At 40.4% G+C, this 19,506-nt stretch overlaps 1 protein-coding gene and 2 long non-coding RNA genes across 4 annotated transcripts; all 3 read right to left on the reverse strand.

Annotated features, from left to right (window-relative positions):
* Window positions 1–599: 599 nt before the first annotated feature.
* Window positions 600–18,732, reverse strand: LOC116614576. Of its 2 annotated transcripts, none has more exons than XM_048724427.1 (5): window positions 18,655–18,732; window positions 17,348–17,566; window positions 2,590–2,765; window positions 2,167–2,261; window positions 600–1,329 (listed from the first exon to the last, which is right to left on the reverse strand). In XM_048724427.1, exons 1-5 carry the CDS (start codon window positions 18,657–18,659, stop codon window positions 943–945), a joined length of 882 nt encoding a protein of 293 aa, XP_048580384.1. In that variant the 5' UTR covers window positions 18,660–18,732; the 3' UTR covers window positions 600–942. The 2 variants fall into 2 exon arrangements, with proteins under 2 accessions (XP_048580384.1, XP_032231606.2); XM_032375715.2 differs by lacking the exons at window positions 600–1,329; window positions 2,167–2,261; window positions 2,590–2,765 and adding exons at window positions 15,066–15,795; window positions 16,633–16,727; window positions 17,056–17,231.
* On the reverse strand, window positions 5,053–5,534 carry LOC125561121. The gene is made up of 2 exons (XR_007307146.1): window positions 5,432–5,534; window positions 5,053–5,210 (listed from the first exon to the last, which is right to left on the reverse strand). It is a non-coding gene; the product is annotated as an uncharacterized LOC125561121 (long non-coding RNA).
* LOC125561120 lies at window positions 6,058–6,662 on the reverse strand. The gene is made up of 2 exons (XR_007307145.1): window positions 6,559–6,662; window positions 6,058–6,127 (listed from the first exon to the last, which is right to left on the reverse strand). It is a non-coding gene; the product is annotated as an uncharacterized LOC125561120 (long non-coding RNA).
* Window positions 18,733–19,506: the final 774 nt, after the last annotated feature.

Genomic DNA, 19,506 nt, shown 5'->3' on the forward strand with positions numbered 1-19,506 from the left:
CATCAAAGGACCGCACCGAGTAAGGCAACAAGTTAGAGATACGTGCAAAAAGGAAAAAGGCAAAAAGAAAAACACAAGAATAGTTAATGTCGGTCGCGGAATTGAAATCGACGATGTTTGGATACAGTAAAGACAGCAATGCCGAGGGGGTGATAGGAGGAGCCCTAGAAGGACAGTGAAGGGCCTGTCTCTCGATACCCCAAAGTGAGCTGTATAGGCAAAGACTTCAACGAGGGAAAATAAAACCGGTGCCTTCATGTAATAATTTAACGTCACTAAGATAATTACGCATGGAAGAGGGTGTCAATGACCGACTAAGAAACTGTAAGAATAAACAAATTGTATGCACTGAAGCCGGTAGCGGCTGGAGGTAAAAATAAATACAAAACATGAAAAAGGTCCTCCATTGTGTCGCCATTTTATGTTTCTCCACTCCACAATGCTGAGTCATCATACAAAGAATTCATTTCAATCGGCTAATTCAAAACCAAGATAACTTCAGTCAAATATCGTCAATAAGGTATCATTTGTAGATTCCTTGCGAATAAACCATTTTAAACAATAACAAGCGGATCAAAAATTATCAAAGAACAGCATCATTTTACCGCCATGGCGACATTTATTTTCTTTTAAATGTGGATAATACTAAAGCCAGTTGAAGCGTAACAGATGAATGAATGAAACACTAAAACACTAGCCACACTTCCCAGCCATAAGATTAGTACTGAATCTACTTGGAACCTTTGAAATTGAATCTAACTTACTTAAAAACCTGAATTATATCTATATGCAGAGAATGTTATACACTTAAATATCTAGAGTTTTCAGCTATTCAAAACAACACAAAACAACATCGTCGCGCAAGTCTTAGAAATGGATTTTAAAAAGATTAATTTAATTTAATCCACGGGACCACCGCTGGACCTGCCACTGAGCTTTTGACTAACCCTGACACGTTTTACAGTTGCAAAATGGCACCGTTATCTCAGAATCCCCGGAACTGTTTTTCACCTGCTTGATCCAATCTGGCTTAGGACCCCCCTTGTACCCTACAAAAGCATACGTCTGTCTGTATGACAGATAAGGGCTGGGAGCACCAAGGGTTGAGATGGCATTTCTTGCAGAAGACGTTAAGTATTCGCTTCCTTCGTCCACCACTGCTATGGCAACCATGACGTCATTTGGCAGGGCATTGATGTAATTCACAATCTTGGTTCCCGCCTGACGGTCACCGTGGGTGTCGATGGTGGCTTTGGAGATGAACGCATGGTTCGAGCAGTTGACGGCGACAAAGTTGTGACCACGAGACTTGAGCTTGCCATCTTCAAGCTATAACATATTTTCTCCGTTAGATAGCAAGGGTAAAATGACCGAGTTTTGTGACATAACTATCAGGCTTCAGGGGGACGGGAGAAGGAGGACTGTGGTGGCCGAATACCAGGCGAGAGAGGAGAACGCTTCCAAACACAACAACAAACTTTAATACACTCGACAACTCCACGAGGTCTCAAAACCCTCACCCACAATGCCTTGCGGGCTTACATATCAACTCCCATAATGCAGGGCGAGTTCAAACTACAGGTCCCTTGTCCCCCTAGAGGGCCTGACATCCAGGCTATAGATCGGTTAGCTTGCAATTTTAACTGAAAATGTGAATTTTGTATTGTTATGATAGCTAAAAAGTGGAGATTTTGAACCATATAGTATTGAAAACCCAACAGTGTTGTGCGACTTGCGTAAATATTAAAAACAATTAAATAAAATATAAACATTCCGCTCGAGTTTCCTTTTCCTTGGGCACCGGGGGTAGTACCATCGAGCCGAGGCTATCTAAGATGTCATACAAGGTAAATGAAGCCCTGAACATGAAGCACTGTAAACTCCATGAAGGCGTAGCACAGCAGCCCACCACAGAGTGAACAGCTGCATATTGGCAATAAGGGGATCGACTTTATTACAACCCGTTCCGCGCTTTCATCAAGCAAAGCTATCTGTTTTTGCCAGCAGTGATGGCTGTTGGGTGTTGTTATTCAATACTCCGAGCAAATTGCCGATTAAAGAAGGCTGTATTAAGGATGATGATGGCTGATATTGAGGCTGTTTGCACGGGGCTTCTTAAAAGGTCCTATTTTCGATAAGAGCCCAACAAATGTAGACTTCACTTACCATTGGAAAATAAAAAGTCAGCCCATCCACTGTGATCACACCTTGGGTTAATGGTCCAGTCAAGGCAGCCCCTTTGACGTAGATCTCAGGGTAGCCTATGAAGCAGAATCGATGGTGAGTAAACCAAATAAAGGTTTGATAATAATTGGGTGGCGCAGTTGTCAGAGAGTCTGGTGCGTCATCCCAATTTAGAATCAAGCGCTAAGCATGAAAGCATGTATAGCCGTGGTCGGTTAATTAAACATGAGTTTCCGGTATAAAAGGGATAAGAACCCCCTTTTCGAATATTTCATTTGTATCGTTTATTCGCAGAGTAAAATTGCCTAGAGAATTTAGCACTAAATTAGCCCCTAAAGAGAGATATTTAAAAGTCAAACTTTCGAAAGTTTGTAACTTCCGTTACAGTACTACATCTAATCTTACCGCAATTGTACGCCTTCCCGCCCTCTCTCATCTTGCATCTCAAATGGCTGCTGCAAAAGTTGTTACTGCAGCTGGCAACTGGTTTAACAACAGCGTGGTGTACATCGGGCGCTGTCCCAGGCTGAAAGTTTTCCGGAAACGCAAAGTGCGTAGCTCCATTCAATTCACATTGAGACCTACCAACAAAAAAAGTAACTTGCATCACATCGCTAGCAGAAAACGAGCCTATGAATAAACATTTCTTTAGAGATAAGAGTGAATATTCTGCCTTTATTCTAGAGTTTTTTACTCACCTTTTACGATTGTAGTTGATGGAGAAACAGGAGCTGTTTCGTGTGCAAATCTCTTTACAACCTTCCATGGTGGCTGCAGGCGTCGTCTCGATCACGTGACCCTGTAGTAATGAGTTGGGCATCTCGAAAAATCCACCGCATTCATAAGTACGACCGTGTCGCCAATACAACAAAGTGAATGACAGCATCACCTTCAGAAGATCCATGTTGTTTCCTTTTCTAACAATTGATAGGATTATTGAAATTAATTAGTTTATTATATCAATATGCAAAATAGCATAGTCATCAATATTTTACTATTATTAATTTTTTCCGGCTGCACTGACGTTATGGCGAAAATAAAACAAGATTTCAAACAAACCCGAACATCTTGAACTTAGATAGCATGCATTATTGTTTTTATTCTCTAGTATCATCATCATCATTTTTATTATTATCACTATCATCATACTAATGATTATTATATTATATTTTGCCTGCTGTATAAGCAATGACACGAAAAAAGAAACTGCTTTTTAAAATACCTTTTTCATTCTACGACACTATGACCTATCACCAAGATAACTTTCTATGATAAAACACTTTAAAGAGTATGTTTCTGGGCACCTCCCAACCCTATCCCGTAGCGTGAAACAATAGAACTTAAAACTAGTAATTTCATCTCTATCTGTCTTTTGTAAGTGTTTGAATTGCCCACTGCGACTGAGAATGAAATAATTCTTGCTAAAGCTTCAATTAACATTGAGTGGTCTCCCTGATAAGACTACCGACTAACCGAGCTTTACTTAAAAATGACTATAATGCACCTAAAATCTGTTTTCCCCTTAAATAACGCGTAGACGATTAAATTGCTATTACAGTTCTGTAATCTTCTAAAGATGAATATTTCAAACCATATGAGAAGTTTAGCATCGATTTGTTAACCAAAAATAAGAGGATTGACTTTTAACTTTTATGTATCAATGTCATGACATCTAAACGAGATCTAAAAATAAAAGGAAATATTTCCTCATCACTCTTATTACCCTGGGTACCAGAGGCTCTGAGCTTCGCGGCAAGAACGGAATCTCGAGGCCACTGTTGCTAAAAAAATACGAGTTTTATCATAATATATTTTTAAATTACGGCAATATCTTATTATCTTTTTCAGATATAAGAATACGGAAAATACCAATAACACTTTAATTAGTTTTAAAAATAATTTTCGTTCAGACGCGAAGTATTTAGGTAGTCTATTTTTTTCAAAATCTCTTTTCAATGTTTACAAAGTTACACAGAGAGTATTATCTAGTCAAATAACTTACCGCATTTTAGGGCGCCGTCTTCTGAAGTTTGGGGAGAGTTTCCCACCAAACCAACGGCAGCTGTTTTCTCCTCGAGCCCAAACTATTTGTGGAGCAGTTTTCTGCGCAGCCGTCCTACTGGGAGGATTCTAGAATGGGGGTTGAGGGGGCAGGAGGGGGGGGGGGGGGGGTGGAGAAGCTTATTTGACGCTTCTTCGGAATGTAATTGGCATAGACAGCGTAGCCCCACACCACCCTAGACCCGACTTGTCTTTCTCACAATTTCCTCACTAACTTCTAAATTGTGAGTTGTTGTGTGAAACGTAACTTGTACAGCTATGGGGAGTACATGTGGACTGTCGACGTTTGCGACTGGAAGAGGGATTAAAAAGGGACAAAAAAAGGTCTAGGGTGGTGTGGGGCTACGCTGTCTATGCAAATTACATTCCAAGGATGCCATTTGACTAGCTGCTGTTCCGATCATCGACGGAAACCTAAAATTGACGTTTTGATTATTATTAACCTAATATGACGATTCGGGGATAGTTCCATCCCTCTCCCATCTTGTACCGGTGTCAGTGATTTCGAAATGCCTTAAATCCGGCAGAAAATCGCGCTGAAGCTGAGTTAGTCAGAATAAAGTTTCCAGCCTTGGTATCGACACAAAATAAGAGACAAAGTAATCTCTCTAACTCGTAAAATTGAGCTTTTAGGGAAGAAAAACCATTATAGACCGATACATGTATTTACATCCAAACTAAGTTTATTTCATGAATTAGAGAATGAAGATATAACTCATAATAGATAATTTGCGCACTGACGCGGGTGGGAAGCCTGTGCTGGTAACAAGGGTAAAAGAGGGTTATTGACTGCAAAGGAAAAAAAAATAGTAATAGAACTGTTTTATTACTTTACAAATCCAGATAAAAAATAAAATACACTCAATAATTGCAATTGCGTTTAACCGAACGAGATGATTCCTGGGCGAGATGTCTTAATTTCACGGGTCACGAGAAAATCAAGACTATGATCCAACAATGATAACCTTCCTCCATCAGTCCTCGGGAAAATCAATACGGATAGAATCAAAAAGCCCAAACTGTCGCGATCTCGTACCAGAACAATGAGGCAGAGTCGATTTCTAGTTATTTTCGTCTTTAATAAGACTTCTTCAGGGCAGACTAGTCTGCCCTGAAGAAGTCTTATTAAAGACCAAAATTTGGCAGAGTCGATTTCCAGTTTTTGGTGTATTCCAACAATGATAACAATACTTTAATAACTACTAGTGTAGCGGCGAATTTAGATTTTATCGTATGTATTTGTTTTTTGAATTCATGACTTTTGTGATAAGTTCGGAAGTGGTATCATCAAAAATCAAACGGTTACGTATTGTACAAGACTGCACGGCGACTTTTGTAAGGCATACGAAGATCTACAAAGAGATGCGGCAAATAGTGCAAAATCTTAATCCTTGATTTGTGGTCAGTTGCGTAACCTTCGTGATGCTCTTGGCTTGTATAATTTGGTCATTAGCGTGACATTCATGACGGTCTTGGTGTGGTCATTTGCGTGACCTTCGTGACGGTCTTGGTGTAACGGATGTGGTCATTTGCGTGACCTTCGAGATAGTCTTGGTGTAACGGATGTGGTCATTTGTGTGACATTCATGACGGTCTTGGTGTGACGGATGTGGTCATTTGCCAGACCTTTGTAACAGTCACTTGGTGTAACGGATGTGGTCATTTTCATGACCTTCGTGACGGTCTTGGTGTGACGGATGTTGTCATTTTCGTGACATTCATGACGGTCTTGGTGTGACGGATGTGGTCATTTTCGTGACCGTCGTGACGGTCTACAAGCGGGTTTCGCTGCTGGCGTGACAAGTCTGGGTAAATGTTCCTTCAGTAGCTGATCGAACACCTTACTCAGTCTTTCCCCGGTCTGGCCTACCTCCGTAGTGATCTGCAAATGATGAATACGCACGGCTTAGAACGCTGATAAAACAAGACTGCTTTTCATTTGCTGCAATATAGCTAATAAAAGCTATATCGAATTTACAATGAAAACGTTTCAAACAAGTTAGCGCTGCTTGCACGATAGGTTAAAAAAATCAAGGAGACATATAGAAGATATTTTTGTCGTTGTTTGTTAGGACTCTAAATACAAAATGGCATAGACATTATGAGTTTGTTAGTGCTGTTTGCACTAGGCCTTAGAAACCAAGACGACATTGGGTGTTTGGTTTGTGTACACGGGCCAAAAAAAAAAAATAAAAAGGCGTAGGCTGACGAGTTTATTTGCGCCGTTTACGCGGAGCGTTGAAAAACAGGGAGATGCATGTATATGGGGGGTTTGATTGCGGTGTCATGAGCGAAAAAGGGCGTGGCACTCACGTGGTTGTACTTGTCACAGTTGATGAATACGAGTCTCACGTGTTGCACAAAGGCCTCCGCCTCCTCGTATCGCATTAACGTCAGGTTATCTTTAATAGTGCCGAGATCCATCGGTTCTGATACGAGTTCGGGGTAGTCAGTCACCTGGTAGGAAAAAATCGGTATAGATATTTTATAGGGAAGGATGAGTGGCCCTGTTTGCAGAGCGTTGCTATGTAATGGGGACTGTTTCCCGGTTCTGACTTGAGTTGAGTTGGTCTGCTTTCGTCTTTGCACCAAAGGTTTCATGAGCCGTATGGCGAGGCGCCATTCTTAGGGCGCCTCCTATACCTTTGACCCAACCAAGAAACACTTGGTTATTTTTTGCATTACCGTTCTAGATGTATTTTCACACTTTTCGCGCTAGATTAGTTTGTGGTGAGATCAGGTTAACGCGCGAAAGCTGCCAGATTTTGAAGTAAACAATAAATCGTAAATATTAGACCAAAAAGATAGCCAGGGATTTCCAACCTCTAAAAGGTAGCCATATGACCCGAACCAAAACCGCTGTGGAAAGATAACTTTCCATGCCCTACTCTCACCTAATGAGCCAACAGGCAGGTTTCCATATCATCGCAGTCGATCGCAATCCATCATGTGCGATTATATGGAAACTCACCCTGCGATTGTATGTGATCAGATGGAAAGCACTTGCGATCGAACTGCAATCGTACGGTCAAATTTACTGCGAGTGCGATCATGTTGAGAGCAGCCTTGAGGTCGCTCAATAAAAGTGCACTTCTCAGGAGCGCCCAGAGAGAGCTGAATAGGAATCGCCCTCACCTCCTTCGTGTTGACGGGTTGTAGGAACGGCCAGCTGTCCTCATTCCGCACGAGCTCTGTCAGGATTAACTCACACGCATCAAGCTACCAAAACAAGACCGTGTCTATGAGCAGTTACATAATACAACGACAACTACAAAACGAGCAGTGACATACAACGACAGCAACTACAAAACGACAACGGCAACAAAACGAAAACAACAACAAAACAACAACGGCTACAAAACGGAAACAACAACAAAACGACAACGGCAACAAAATTACAACAAAACGACAACGACAACAAAACGACAACGGCTACAAAACAACAACGGCAACAGATTGACAACGGCAACAAAATGAAAACAACAAAACGACAACGACAACAAACGGCAAAAAAAACAACAAAAAAACGACAACGGCAACAAACGTCAACAAACGACAGCGGCAACAAAAAGACAACGGCAACAAAAAGACAACGGCAACAAAACGGCAACGACAACAAAACGACAACGACAGCAAAACAAAAACATCGACAAAATGACAACGGTAACAATGCAAACTAAATATTGGTAACAACAAAAATTAAAACAACGGTAAGGATTATATTGATGCTGATAATTAATTCGACCAATCATGAATGAAGATGGCGGCGGGGTTACAGATGATAATTAGACTAACAATGATGATAACCCGTGATCATGAAAACTTCGATGATATTTGTTAATGATGATGGCGAGATGATAAGAAATGGTTTTGAAGGAGAGGTTTTTTGTGGTTTTCTTGTTGATTGTTGATGGAGGCGAAGTTGTTATTAATGAGAATTGTGTTGGCGTTGATGTTGATAAAGATAATGTTGATGATTAAGGTTAACATTGGTAACCTACCTCGGGGTTTATTCACTCATTCTTAGTAAACGGGTACCAATGGCCAAAAAAAAAGTTGGAAAATAAAACTTGTTACACTAGTTTGATAAGCAATCAACATTTTGGAGAATTATTTGTCATTTAAGCTCCCAAAACGACCCATCAATATCTTTAAAGGCAAAAAAGCTACACAAATTTATATATGCCTCGGTAATCAAGCTGAAAAGGAGACTTTTCCATGTCCATTTCTCAAAAACACACAAATACAAGACCGTTTAACCAGTAAAATACGCCTTTTTTATTATTTTTGTGGCAGTAGATGAATTTTGTTGAATATAAACATCATAGAACACCGTAGACTCGTCTTTATATTGTCACAAATTTTGTTTGATTTAAGAGTTGAATCTATGTTTTCAAAATTATTAAATTGTTCTTCCTTTAAGTTTTTCTCAATACAAAATTAGAACGTCTTGAAATATACAACTACATTCAATTACTACCATCAATATCAAAATATTAAACGCAATAAAGTTGATTCTGATTTGATAAAGCAATTAAACAATATATGCTGATTGGAAATGGTAACGTAAATGACATGTAAAGTAACGTATATGACCTTCTCAGTAGGATACACGATGCAACTCTTAACTTGTAAAATTTTGGTCAAATTTTCGCCTTTTAGTTATCATTAAAGGTTCTGAACAATAACTTGGTCATATTTATAATTTCTTAAACTTTTGCTACTAGTAACGTAAATGACAGTTTTCACATCCAAACAAAAAGAATCGTTTAAATGCTTTCAAGCGCTTAACTGTAAATATATATATATATATATGAAAATACTTGGTTCTGCTTACAGGTGATTTTAATTTGATATTTGGTGCTTCGATTTGAACCATCGTTTTTCTAAAACCTCTATAAAAAACGGTAACGTAAATGACACTAAGGTAGGCGGAAGAGTGCCTCAACGAGCTCCAGTTTCCGTTTTACTACTTCGGGTGGGCGGCTCGATGACACATAAGATCATGTCCCTCTTGATCCAAATAACATCTTCGCGGGCAGGCCATGTGAAGCTGAAAGATTGAAGGGTAGTGCCACTACGTGACATAAAAGTCACGAGAGATTCGCCGTCCTCCTGGTCGATCTGCTGTACTTTGCCAACATACCAGTCCCCTTCGTAAGTGGCAGCGACAAAGTCGTCAACCTTTAGAGCGAGCTCATTGCGTAGACTCAACGCACTGGGTGGAGTGAGCATGGCGGCTTTCCATGCACAATGGCTATCCTTTGGGCTGGAAAGGCAGTCAGGACAGTAACACGAGGTGACACGAGTGAGAACGGTGTGTCTGTCCACTGCGCATATGGCATGCATTGACATTGTGCCAGGGACAGTCTGTGTGCCATTGTACTTGTCCAGCCTTGCTGATGCCATTTTGAAGTCATCTGTTGAGTAGTAAATGTAGGTCACACTACTTTGATATTCGGTGGCCCAAACAAAGTAGCTGTGTGCATCGTCAATAACGACTTTGCCTGACCGCACCGCCTCGTCAGCCATCCGCTTGGCAGCTCCCCCGACACCATCACAGGGACCTTTTCCGTGCCCCGCTTCAAAATAGTTCCATCTTGCTGGGACTCCGAACTCTTCCTTGTGGTTCGCGACTATGGCGAAGATTGTCTTGTTTCTGTATTGTGATGTGGGACTATCCGTCCAATAGTGTACAATGGCCAGGTCAGGGACAAGATCCTTCAGGTCTTGATTCAGTCTCTCCAAGATGGCATACACGGCAGCTGCATTATGCGAGAGCTCTTCCGAAACAAAGGCAAAGCTCTTGTGCTCGAGGTCGTCTTTGCCTTCTGCCTTGTAATATACCACTACTGGATGTAGGGAGACCATAGTGGGGCCATTCCAGTGAGCACTTTGCACTTCCTCGCAAGACTGGCAGTTGTAATTCTCGGCAAAGTCCATTTGAATTACAACATGCCCAGCTTGGAGGTTGCTTTTCAAACGCCGGTGTTTGGATGCTGGTGTGTAGTATTTTTGCACTCGGATTGACTCATTTTGTTGCCAATTTGAATCTTTCCCTTTTTTTCGTTCTCTGTAGGCGCGTTGAATCTCTGCTCTTGATTTTCCCATTTTGAATGCTTCGAATAAAACAATGACCATAAGATACAGCAATTTTCACAAAATTACAGAAAACTCATTCTGGAAGCTTTTTTAATTCTAAATAGTGGTCATTTGATCCTTTTTTAAGTAGCCCACCAATTGTTAACTAGCGTGCCTCATCCATAATACTTTGTCAATTACGTTACTTTCAATGTCATTTACGTTACCACTGGCAAAAGCATGTGCTGAGCCTCACTATTCTAGATATTAGCTAATGCGTATGCATTAGTGCCTTTATCAGTCATTTAGCTTCACACAATACCATAGGCGTGGTATCTTACCTTAATTCTGCTTTTCGAGAAGCGAAAACCAAATTGAGTTTAAAAGTGAAGATAGAGTTGATACTTCTACCGCGAAGGTCATCGAAGGAAAGACTTGTATTACAGCTTGTTGGGCTTTAACTAAAACGTTAGATATCTTGGCAATTTAATCCTATACAAATTATCCTTATCTCGCTAGTGTGTGTGCATGTGCGCCCCATTAGACGATAGTACGTAAATTCTATTGTCATTTACGTTACGGTAACGTAATGTGACACTAGCATTTGTCAAGCTACTGTCTCTTCACGTTTCAACCAAATTAGATTATTATTTTTCTTTAAGATATTACTAAGGTCGCTCTGCAATGTGACACTGCTAACAAGACCTCCTAAGGTCTTAAAGCTTGGCAGTTGTGACCTAGATTGAGTAACGTAAGTGACAGTGCAGTAAAATTATTGCCAATTAGCTGGCATGAAGTGATGATTTCTTGAACACTTTGATTTTTATGAACAGTTCTTAATATTGGTTTGGGTCTTTGAGCCTTAAAGTTGTTAGAAATATGTTTCAGGGCTTCTGTACGGATATACAAGAAATTATATTTCGATTTTTTGTGCCTGGTAACGTAAATGACCCAAATCCACGTGACACTTGGATCACGGTCCAGTGTGTTGAGCAAACCAACAACGACAACCGTAACTTTAATTTAGGTGAGTCCTGAAACATGTATCTCCAAATTGTGACACAATTTAGGCAGCAACTACAGGCAGAACATCTCAAGTTTTCGGTTTAAACTTTGTTTTTTATTCTTGTGACATATGGTTTTCGTATAGCGTTACATGTTCAGAGGTCAATATTTTGTAATATGTCGAACTTTTTACACAGAAAACTTAAAACAAAATCTCCCATAGACCCAAACTCTTCGCAAAATCACACATCTCTCAAGAAATTGCGCCTAAATACAAAATGTAGAGCTATATATACGTGTGACATCAATGGTACCCGTTAACTAAGAATGAGTGTATTCTTCGCCGCTTTGTTGACGGATTTTCTGGGGTTGCTTTCTGCTTGGTAGGTTCAGATCTAATTTCAGGATGTTGAGAGAAGCAAACACATGACTAAATGTACAGCTATGCAACTGAGTTGACTGTAGGCAATATCGAAATACCTTCTAGGTTTGGAAGTCTTTGGCTGTTCATCCTCCGACTCTTCTGAATCGCTCTCAATAGCGCGGCGTTTTTTTCCTCAGCGCGGCCTTTTTTCCTCTTGCCCGCAGGAGCAAGGGTGAGCAAGAATTTACACCTCAAATGTATGCGGAATCCCGGAGTTTCCAATTCTGTCATTCGACATAATCATTCGACAAGGCTAGTACTTCGTGGCTGTCATAACCGTTCTCACATTTGAGACAATCTGTCAATCGAGTTCCTAACATCACGCTACATGAAGTATATTGCTATGCTCTCAAGACATAAAGGAATAGAGTGAAGTACCGAGCACAGGCTTACCGTTTTAACTCGGATATTTTAACTTGGATACACACATACGCACATGCACACACACAAACATAAAAAAGACAAAAATATTTTCTTACTCTCCTGGGAGAAAGAGATTCCAGGCAGCATATATAATAATAAGGGCAGCCAGGACAAGGAGTTTTCCGAATAGTGAAGGAGACATTTCGCATTAGGTTAGAAGCTTTATTTGGTTTGGTTTTCTACACATTTGATTTGAGTCATTTTCGTTGGATTCACTGAAAAGTGCTAGACGGAATGATTTAAGGTTGCTTTCTCGCTAGTTCAGGGTTCGATTCCCTGTCTCTTTAGTTGGTCTTTTGTTTGATGGTTCTCGCCTTGGCTGAATGGCTCCTAGATTTTTTTCTCGGTTTTTGTCCCTCCGCAAAAATACAGCAATTCGATCCTTAGTTTATTAAACAACTGACTAACTCGCACTAGTAGGAGTTGTTCTTGGTGACACCCCCCTCCCCCCCCCCACACATCATCAACATCATCGTCTTGAATCTGCAATAAATCTCGTTAATATAAACGCATCATACTTTTCAAAAAAGTTAATATCAGCCCATCATACTTTTCAAAAAAAAAATCGGCTTAAATGTTTTTTTTTCTATAAGTCTGATGCATGAAATCAACATGACAGTAATTCGTAAAGAGCCGAGTTATCGTATATAAGCATCATCAAGAGAAATGGTCGATGTCTAAGTTGTTGCAGTTTTCTGTTTGGCTGGTAAAAGTTCAAATCGTGGATCTTGAAAAAGACGCTTTAATACGGCCAGAGAACACGCAAAAAGAAAACATGAACACAACACAAGACTACACACGTCTTTTCAACAAGTTGTTTTTTTATTTTTCACTAATTGTTTTTTTTTTTTTGCCCTATGTTTACCGTATATATCATTAGGGACAAATAAATAGCTTGGGCTACCTGTGAAAATAGAATCTAGGGAACTCCCTCGTCTTGGTGGCGAATTGTCCGAGTTCGAGTTATCCGAGGAGAATTGACTCGAAAATAGAATCTAGGGAACTCCCTCGTCTTAGTGGCGAAGTATCCAAGGTTCGAGTTATCCGAGTAGAATTGACTCGAAAATAGAATCTAGGGAACTCCCTCGTCTTAGTGGCGAATTATTCGATTTCGAGTTATCCGAGTAGAATTGACTCGAAAATAGAATCTAGGGAACTCCCTCGTCTTAGTGGCGAATTATAAAAGGTTCCATATCTCCGAGTAGAATTGACTCGAAAATAGAATCTAGGGGGGAACACCCTCGTCTTAGTGGCGAATTGTCCGAGTTCGAGTTATCCGAGTAGAATTGACTCAAAATAGAATCTAGGGAACTCCCTCGTCTTAGTAGCGAATTATTCGAGTTCGAGTTATCCGAGTAGAATTGACTCGAAAATAGAATCTAGGGAACTCCCTCGTCTTAGTGGCGAATTATTCGAGTTCGAGTTATCCGAGGAGAATTGACTCGAAAATAGAATCTAGGGGACTCCCTCGTCTTGATGGCGAATTATTCGAGTTCGAGTTATCCGAGTAGAATTGACTCGAAAATAGAATCTAGGGAACTCCCTCGTCTTAGTGGCGAATTATTCGAGTTCGAGTTATCCGAGTAGAATTGACTCGAAAATAGAATCTAGGGAACTCCCTCGTCTTAGTGGCGAATTATAAAAGGTTCGAGATCTCCGAGTAGAATTGACTCGAAAATAGAATCTAGGGGGGAACACCCTCGTCTAAGTGGCGAATTGTCCGAGTTCGAGTTATCCGAGTAGAATTTACTCAAAATAGAATCTAGGGAACTCCCTCGTCTTAGTGGCGAATTATAAAAGGTTCGAGTTATCCGAGTAGAATTAACTCGAAAATAGAATCTAGGGAACTCCCTCGTCTTGGTGGCGAATTCTTCGAGTTCGAGTTATCCGAGTAGAATTGACTCGAAAATAGAATCTAGGGAACCCCCTCGTCTTAGTGGCGAATTGTCCGAGTTCGAGTTATCCGAGTAGAATTGACTCGAAAATAGAATCTAGGGGACTCCCTCGTCTTGATGGCGAATTATTCGAGTTCGAGTTATCCGAGTAGAATTGACTCGAAAATAGAATCTAGGGGGAAACACCCTCGTCTTAGTGGCGAATTATTCGAGTCCGAGATATCCGAGTAGAATTGACTCGAAAATAGAATCTAGGGGGGAACACCCTCGTCTTGGTGGCGAATTGTCCGAGTTCGAGTTATCCGAGTAGATTGGTTTTAGACCATCGAAAAACAACTGATAAATCATATAAACAATTATAACATCCTTACCGCCGTAACATGCTTGCGGACATCAAAGGACCGCACCGAGTAAGGCAACAAGTTAGAGATACGTGCAAAAAGGAAAAAGGCAAAAAGAAAAACACAAGAATAGTTAATGTCGGTCGCGGAATTGAAATCGACGATGTTTGGATACAGTAAAGACAGCAATACCGAGTGGGTGATAGGAGGAGCCCTAGAAGGACAGTGAAGGGCCTGTCTCTCGATACCCCTTAAAGTGAGCTGTACAAGCAAAGACTCCAACGAGGGAAAATAAAACCGGTGCCTTCATGTAATAATTTAACGTCACTAAGATAATTACGCATGGAAGAGGGTGTCAATGACCGACTAAGAAACTGTAAAAATAAACAAATTGTGTGCACTGAAGCCGGTAGCGGCTGGAGGTAAAAATAAATACAAAACATGAAAAAGGTCCTCCATTGTGTCGCCATTTTATGTTTCTCCACTCCACAATGCTGAGTCATCATACAAAGAATTCATTTCAATCGGCTAATTCAAAACCAAGATAACTTCAGTCAAATATCGTCAATAAGGTATCATTTGTAGATTCCTTGCGAATAAACCATTTTAAACAATAACAAGCGGATCAAAAATTATCAAAGAACAGCATCATTTTACCGCCATGGCGACATTTATTTTCTTTTAAATGTGGATAATACTAAAGCCAGTTGAAGCGTAACAGATGAATGAATGAAACACTAAAACACTAGCCACACTTCCCAGCCATAAGATTAGTACTGAATCTACTTGGAACCTTTGAAATTGAATCTAACTTACTTAAAAACCTGAATTATATCTATATGCAGAGAATGTTATACACTTAAATATCTAGAGTTTTCAGCTATTCAAAACAACACAAAACAACATCGTCGCGCAAGTCATAGAAATGGATTTTAAAAAGATTAATTTAATTTAATCCACGGGACCACCGCTGGACCTGCCACTGAGCTTTTGACTAACCCTGACACGTTTTACAGTTGCAAAATGGCACCGTTATCTCAGAATCCCCGGAACTGTTTTTCACCTGCTTGATCCAATCTGGCTTAGGACCCCCCTTGTACCCTACAAAAGCATACGTCTGTCTGTATGACAGATAAGGGCTGGGAGCACCAAGGGTTGAGATGGCATTTCTTGCAGAAGACGTTAAGTATTCGCTTCCTTCGTCCACCACTGCTATGGCAACCATGACGTCATTTGGCAGGGCATTGATGTAATTCACAATCTTGGTTCCCGCCTGACGGTCACCGTGGGTGTCGATGGTGGCTTTGGAGATGAACGCATGGTTCGAGCAGTTGACGGCGACAAAGTTGTGACCACGAGACTTGAGCTTGCCATCTTCAAGCTATAACATATTTTCTCCGTTAGATAGCAAGGGTAAAATGACCGAGTTTTGTGACATAACTATCAGGCTTCAGGGGGACGGGAGAAGGAGGACTGTGGTGGCCGAATACCAGGCGAGAGAGGAGAACGCTTCCAAACACAACAACAAACTTTAATACACTCGACAACTCCACGAGGTCTCAAAACCCTCACCCACAATGCCTTGCGGGCTTACATATCAACTCCCATAATGCAGGGCGAGTTCAAACTACAGGTCCCTTGTCCCCCTAGAGGGCCTGACATCCAGGCTATAGATCGGTTAGCTTGCAATTTTAACTGAAAATGTGAATTTTGTATTGTTATGATAGCTAAAAAGTGGAGATTTCGAACCATATAGTATTGAAAACCCAACAGTGTTGTGCGACTTGCGTAAATATTAAAAACAATTAAATAAAATATAAACATTCCGCTCGAGTTTCCTTTTCCTTGGGCACCGGGGGTAGTACCATCGAGCCGAGGCTATCTAAGATGTCATACAAGGTAAATGAAGCCCTGAACATGAAGCACTGTAAACTCCATGAAGGCGTAGCACAGCAGCCCACCACAGAGTGAACAGCTGCATATTGGCAATAAGGGGATCGACTTTATTACAACCCGTTCCGCGCTTTCATCAAGCAAAGCTATCTGTTTTTGCCAGCAGTGATGGCTGTTGGGTGTTGTTATTCAATACTCCGAGCAAATTGCCGATTAAAGAAGGCTGTATTAAGGATGATGATGGCTGATATTGAGGCTGTTTGCACGGGGCTTCTTAAAAGGTCCTATTTTCGATAAGAGCCCAACAAATGTAGACTTCACTTACCATTGGAAAATAAAAAGTCAGCCCATCCACTGTGATCACACCTTGGGTTAATGGTCCAGTCAAGGCAGCCCCTTTGACGTAGATCTCAGGGTAGCCTATGAAGCAGAATCGATGGTGAGTAAACCAAATAAAGGTTTGATAATAATTGGGTGGCGCAGTTGTCAGAGAGTCTGGTGCGTCATCCCAATTTAGAATCAAGCGCTAAGCATGAAAGCATGTATAGCCGTGGTCGGTTAATTAAACATGAGTTTCCGGTATAAAAGGGATAAGAACCCCCTTTTCGAATATTTCATTTGTATCGTTTATTCGCAGAGTAACATTGCCTAGAGAATTTAGCACTAAATTAGCTCCTAAAGAGAGATATCTAAAAGTCAAACTTTCGAAAGTTTGTAACTTCCGTTACAGTACTACATCTAATCTTACCGCAATTGTACGCCTTCCCGCCCTCTCTCATCTTGCATCTCAAATGGCTGCTGCAAAAGTTGTTACTGCAGCTGGCAACTGGTTTAACAACAGCGTGGTGTACATCGAGCGCTGTCCCAGGCTGAAAGTTTTCCGGAAACGCAAAGTGCGTAGCTCCATTCAATTCACATTGAGACCTACCAACAAAAAAGTAACATGCATCACATCGCTAGCAGAAAACGAGCCTATGAATAAACATTTCTTTAGAAATAAGAGTGAATATTCTGCCTTTATTCTAGAGTTTTTTACTCACCTTTTACGATTGTAGTTGATGGAGAAACAGGAGCTGTTTCGTGTGCAAATCTCTTTACAGCCTTTCATGGAGGCTGCAGGCGTCGTCTCGATCACGTGACCCTGTAGTAATGAGTTGGGCATCTCGAAAAATCCACCGCATTCATAAGCACGACCGTGTCGACAATACAACAAAGTGAACGACAGCACCACCTTCAGAAGATCCATGTTGTTTCCTTTTCTAACAATTGATAGGATTATTGAAATTAATTAGTTTATTATATCAATATGCAAAATAGCATAGTCATAAATATTTTACTATTATTAATTTTTTCCGGCTGCACTGGCAACTGACTTTATGGCGAAAATAAAACAAGATTTCAAACAAACCCGAACATCTTAAACTTAGATAGCATGCATTATTGTTTTTATTCTCTAGTATCATCATCATCATTTTTATTATTATCACTATCATCATACTAATGATTATTATATTATATTTTGCCTGCTGTATAAGCAATGACACGAAAAAAGAAACTGCTTTTTAAAATACCTTTTTCATTCTACGACACTATGACCTATCACCAAGATAACTTTCTATGATAAAACACTTTAAAGAGTATGTTTCTGGGCACCTCCCAACCCTATCCCGTAGCGTGAAACAATAGAACTTAAAACTAGTAATTTCATCTCTGTCTTTTGTAAGTGTTTGAATTGCCCACTGCGACTGAGAATGAAATAATTCTTGCTAAAGCTTCAATTAACATTGAGTGGTCTCCCTGATAAGACTACCGACTAACCGAGCTTTACTTAAAAATGACTATAATGCACCTAAAATCTGTTTTCCCGTTAAATAACGCGTAGGCGATTAAATTGCTATTACAGTTCTGTAATCTTCTAAAGATGAATATTTCAAACCATATGAGAAGTTTAGCATCGATTTGTTAACCAAAAATAAGAGGATTGACTTTTAACTTTTATGTACCAATGTCATGACATCTAAACGAGATCTAAAAATAAAAGGAAATATTTCCTCATCACTCTTATTACCCTGGGTACCAGAGGCTCTGAGCTTCGCGGCAAGAACGGAATCTCGAGGCCGCTGTTGCTAAAAAAATACGAGTTTTATCATAATATATTTTAAAATTACGGCAATATCTTATTATCTTTTTCAGATATAAGAATACGGAAAATACCAATAACACTTTAATTAGTTTTGAACATAATTTTCGTTCAGACGCGAAGTATTTAGGTAGTCTATTTTTTTCAAAATCTCTTTTCGGTGTTTACAAAGTTACACAGAGAGTATTATTTAGTCAAATAACTTACCGCATTTTAGGGCGCCGTCTTCTGAAGTTTGGGGAGAGTTTCTCACCAAACCAACGGCAGCTGTTTTCTCCTTGAGCCCAAACTATTTGTGGAGCAGTTTTCTGCGCAGCCGTCCTACTGGGAGGATTCTAGAATGGGGGTTGAGGGGGCAGGAGTGGAGGAGCTTATTTGACGCTTCTTCGGAATGTAATTGGCATAGACAGCGTAGCCCCACACCACCCTAGACCCGACTTGTCTTTCTCACAATTTCCTCACTAACTTCTAAATTGTGAGTTGTTGTGTGAAACGTAACTTGTACAGCTATGGGGAGTACATGTGGACTGTCGACGTTTGCGACTGGAAGAGGGATTAAAAAGGGACAAAAAAAGAACTAGGGTGGTGTGGGGCTACGCTGTCTATGCAAATTACATTCCAAGGATGCCATTTGACTAGCTGCTGTTCCGATCATCGACGGAAACCTAAAATTGACGTTATGATTATTATTAACCTAATATGACGATTCGGGGATAGTTCCATCCCTCTCCCATCTTGTACCGGTGTCAGTGATTTCGAAATGCCTTAAATCCGGCAGAAAATCGCGCTGAAGCTGAGTTAGTCAGAATAAAGTTTCCAGCCTTGGTATCGACACAAAATAAGAGACAAAGTAATCTCTCTAACTCGTAAAATTGAGCTTTTAGGGAAGAAAAACCATTATAGACCGATACATGTATTTACATCCAAACTAAGTTTATTTCATGAATTAGAGAATGAAGATATAACTCATAATAGATAATTTGCGCACTGACGCGGGTGGGAAGCCTGTGCTGGTAACAAGGGTAAAAGAGGGTTATTGACTGCAAAGGAAAAAAAAAA

The sequence above is a fragment of the Nematostella vectensis genome, chromosome 3 (assembly GCF_932526225.1).
Source record: "Nematostella vectensis chromosome 3, jaNemVect1.1, whole genome shotgun sequence".
Classification (NCBI taxonomy): domain Eukaryota; kingdom Metazoa; phylum Cnidaria; class Anthozoa; order Actiniaria; family Edwardsiidae; genus Nematostella; species Nematostella vectensis.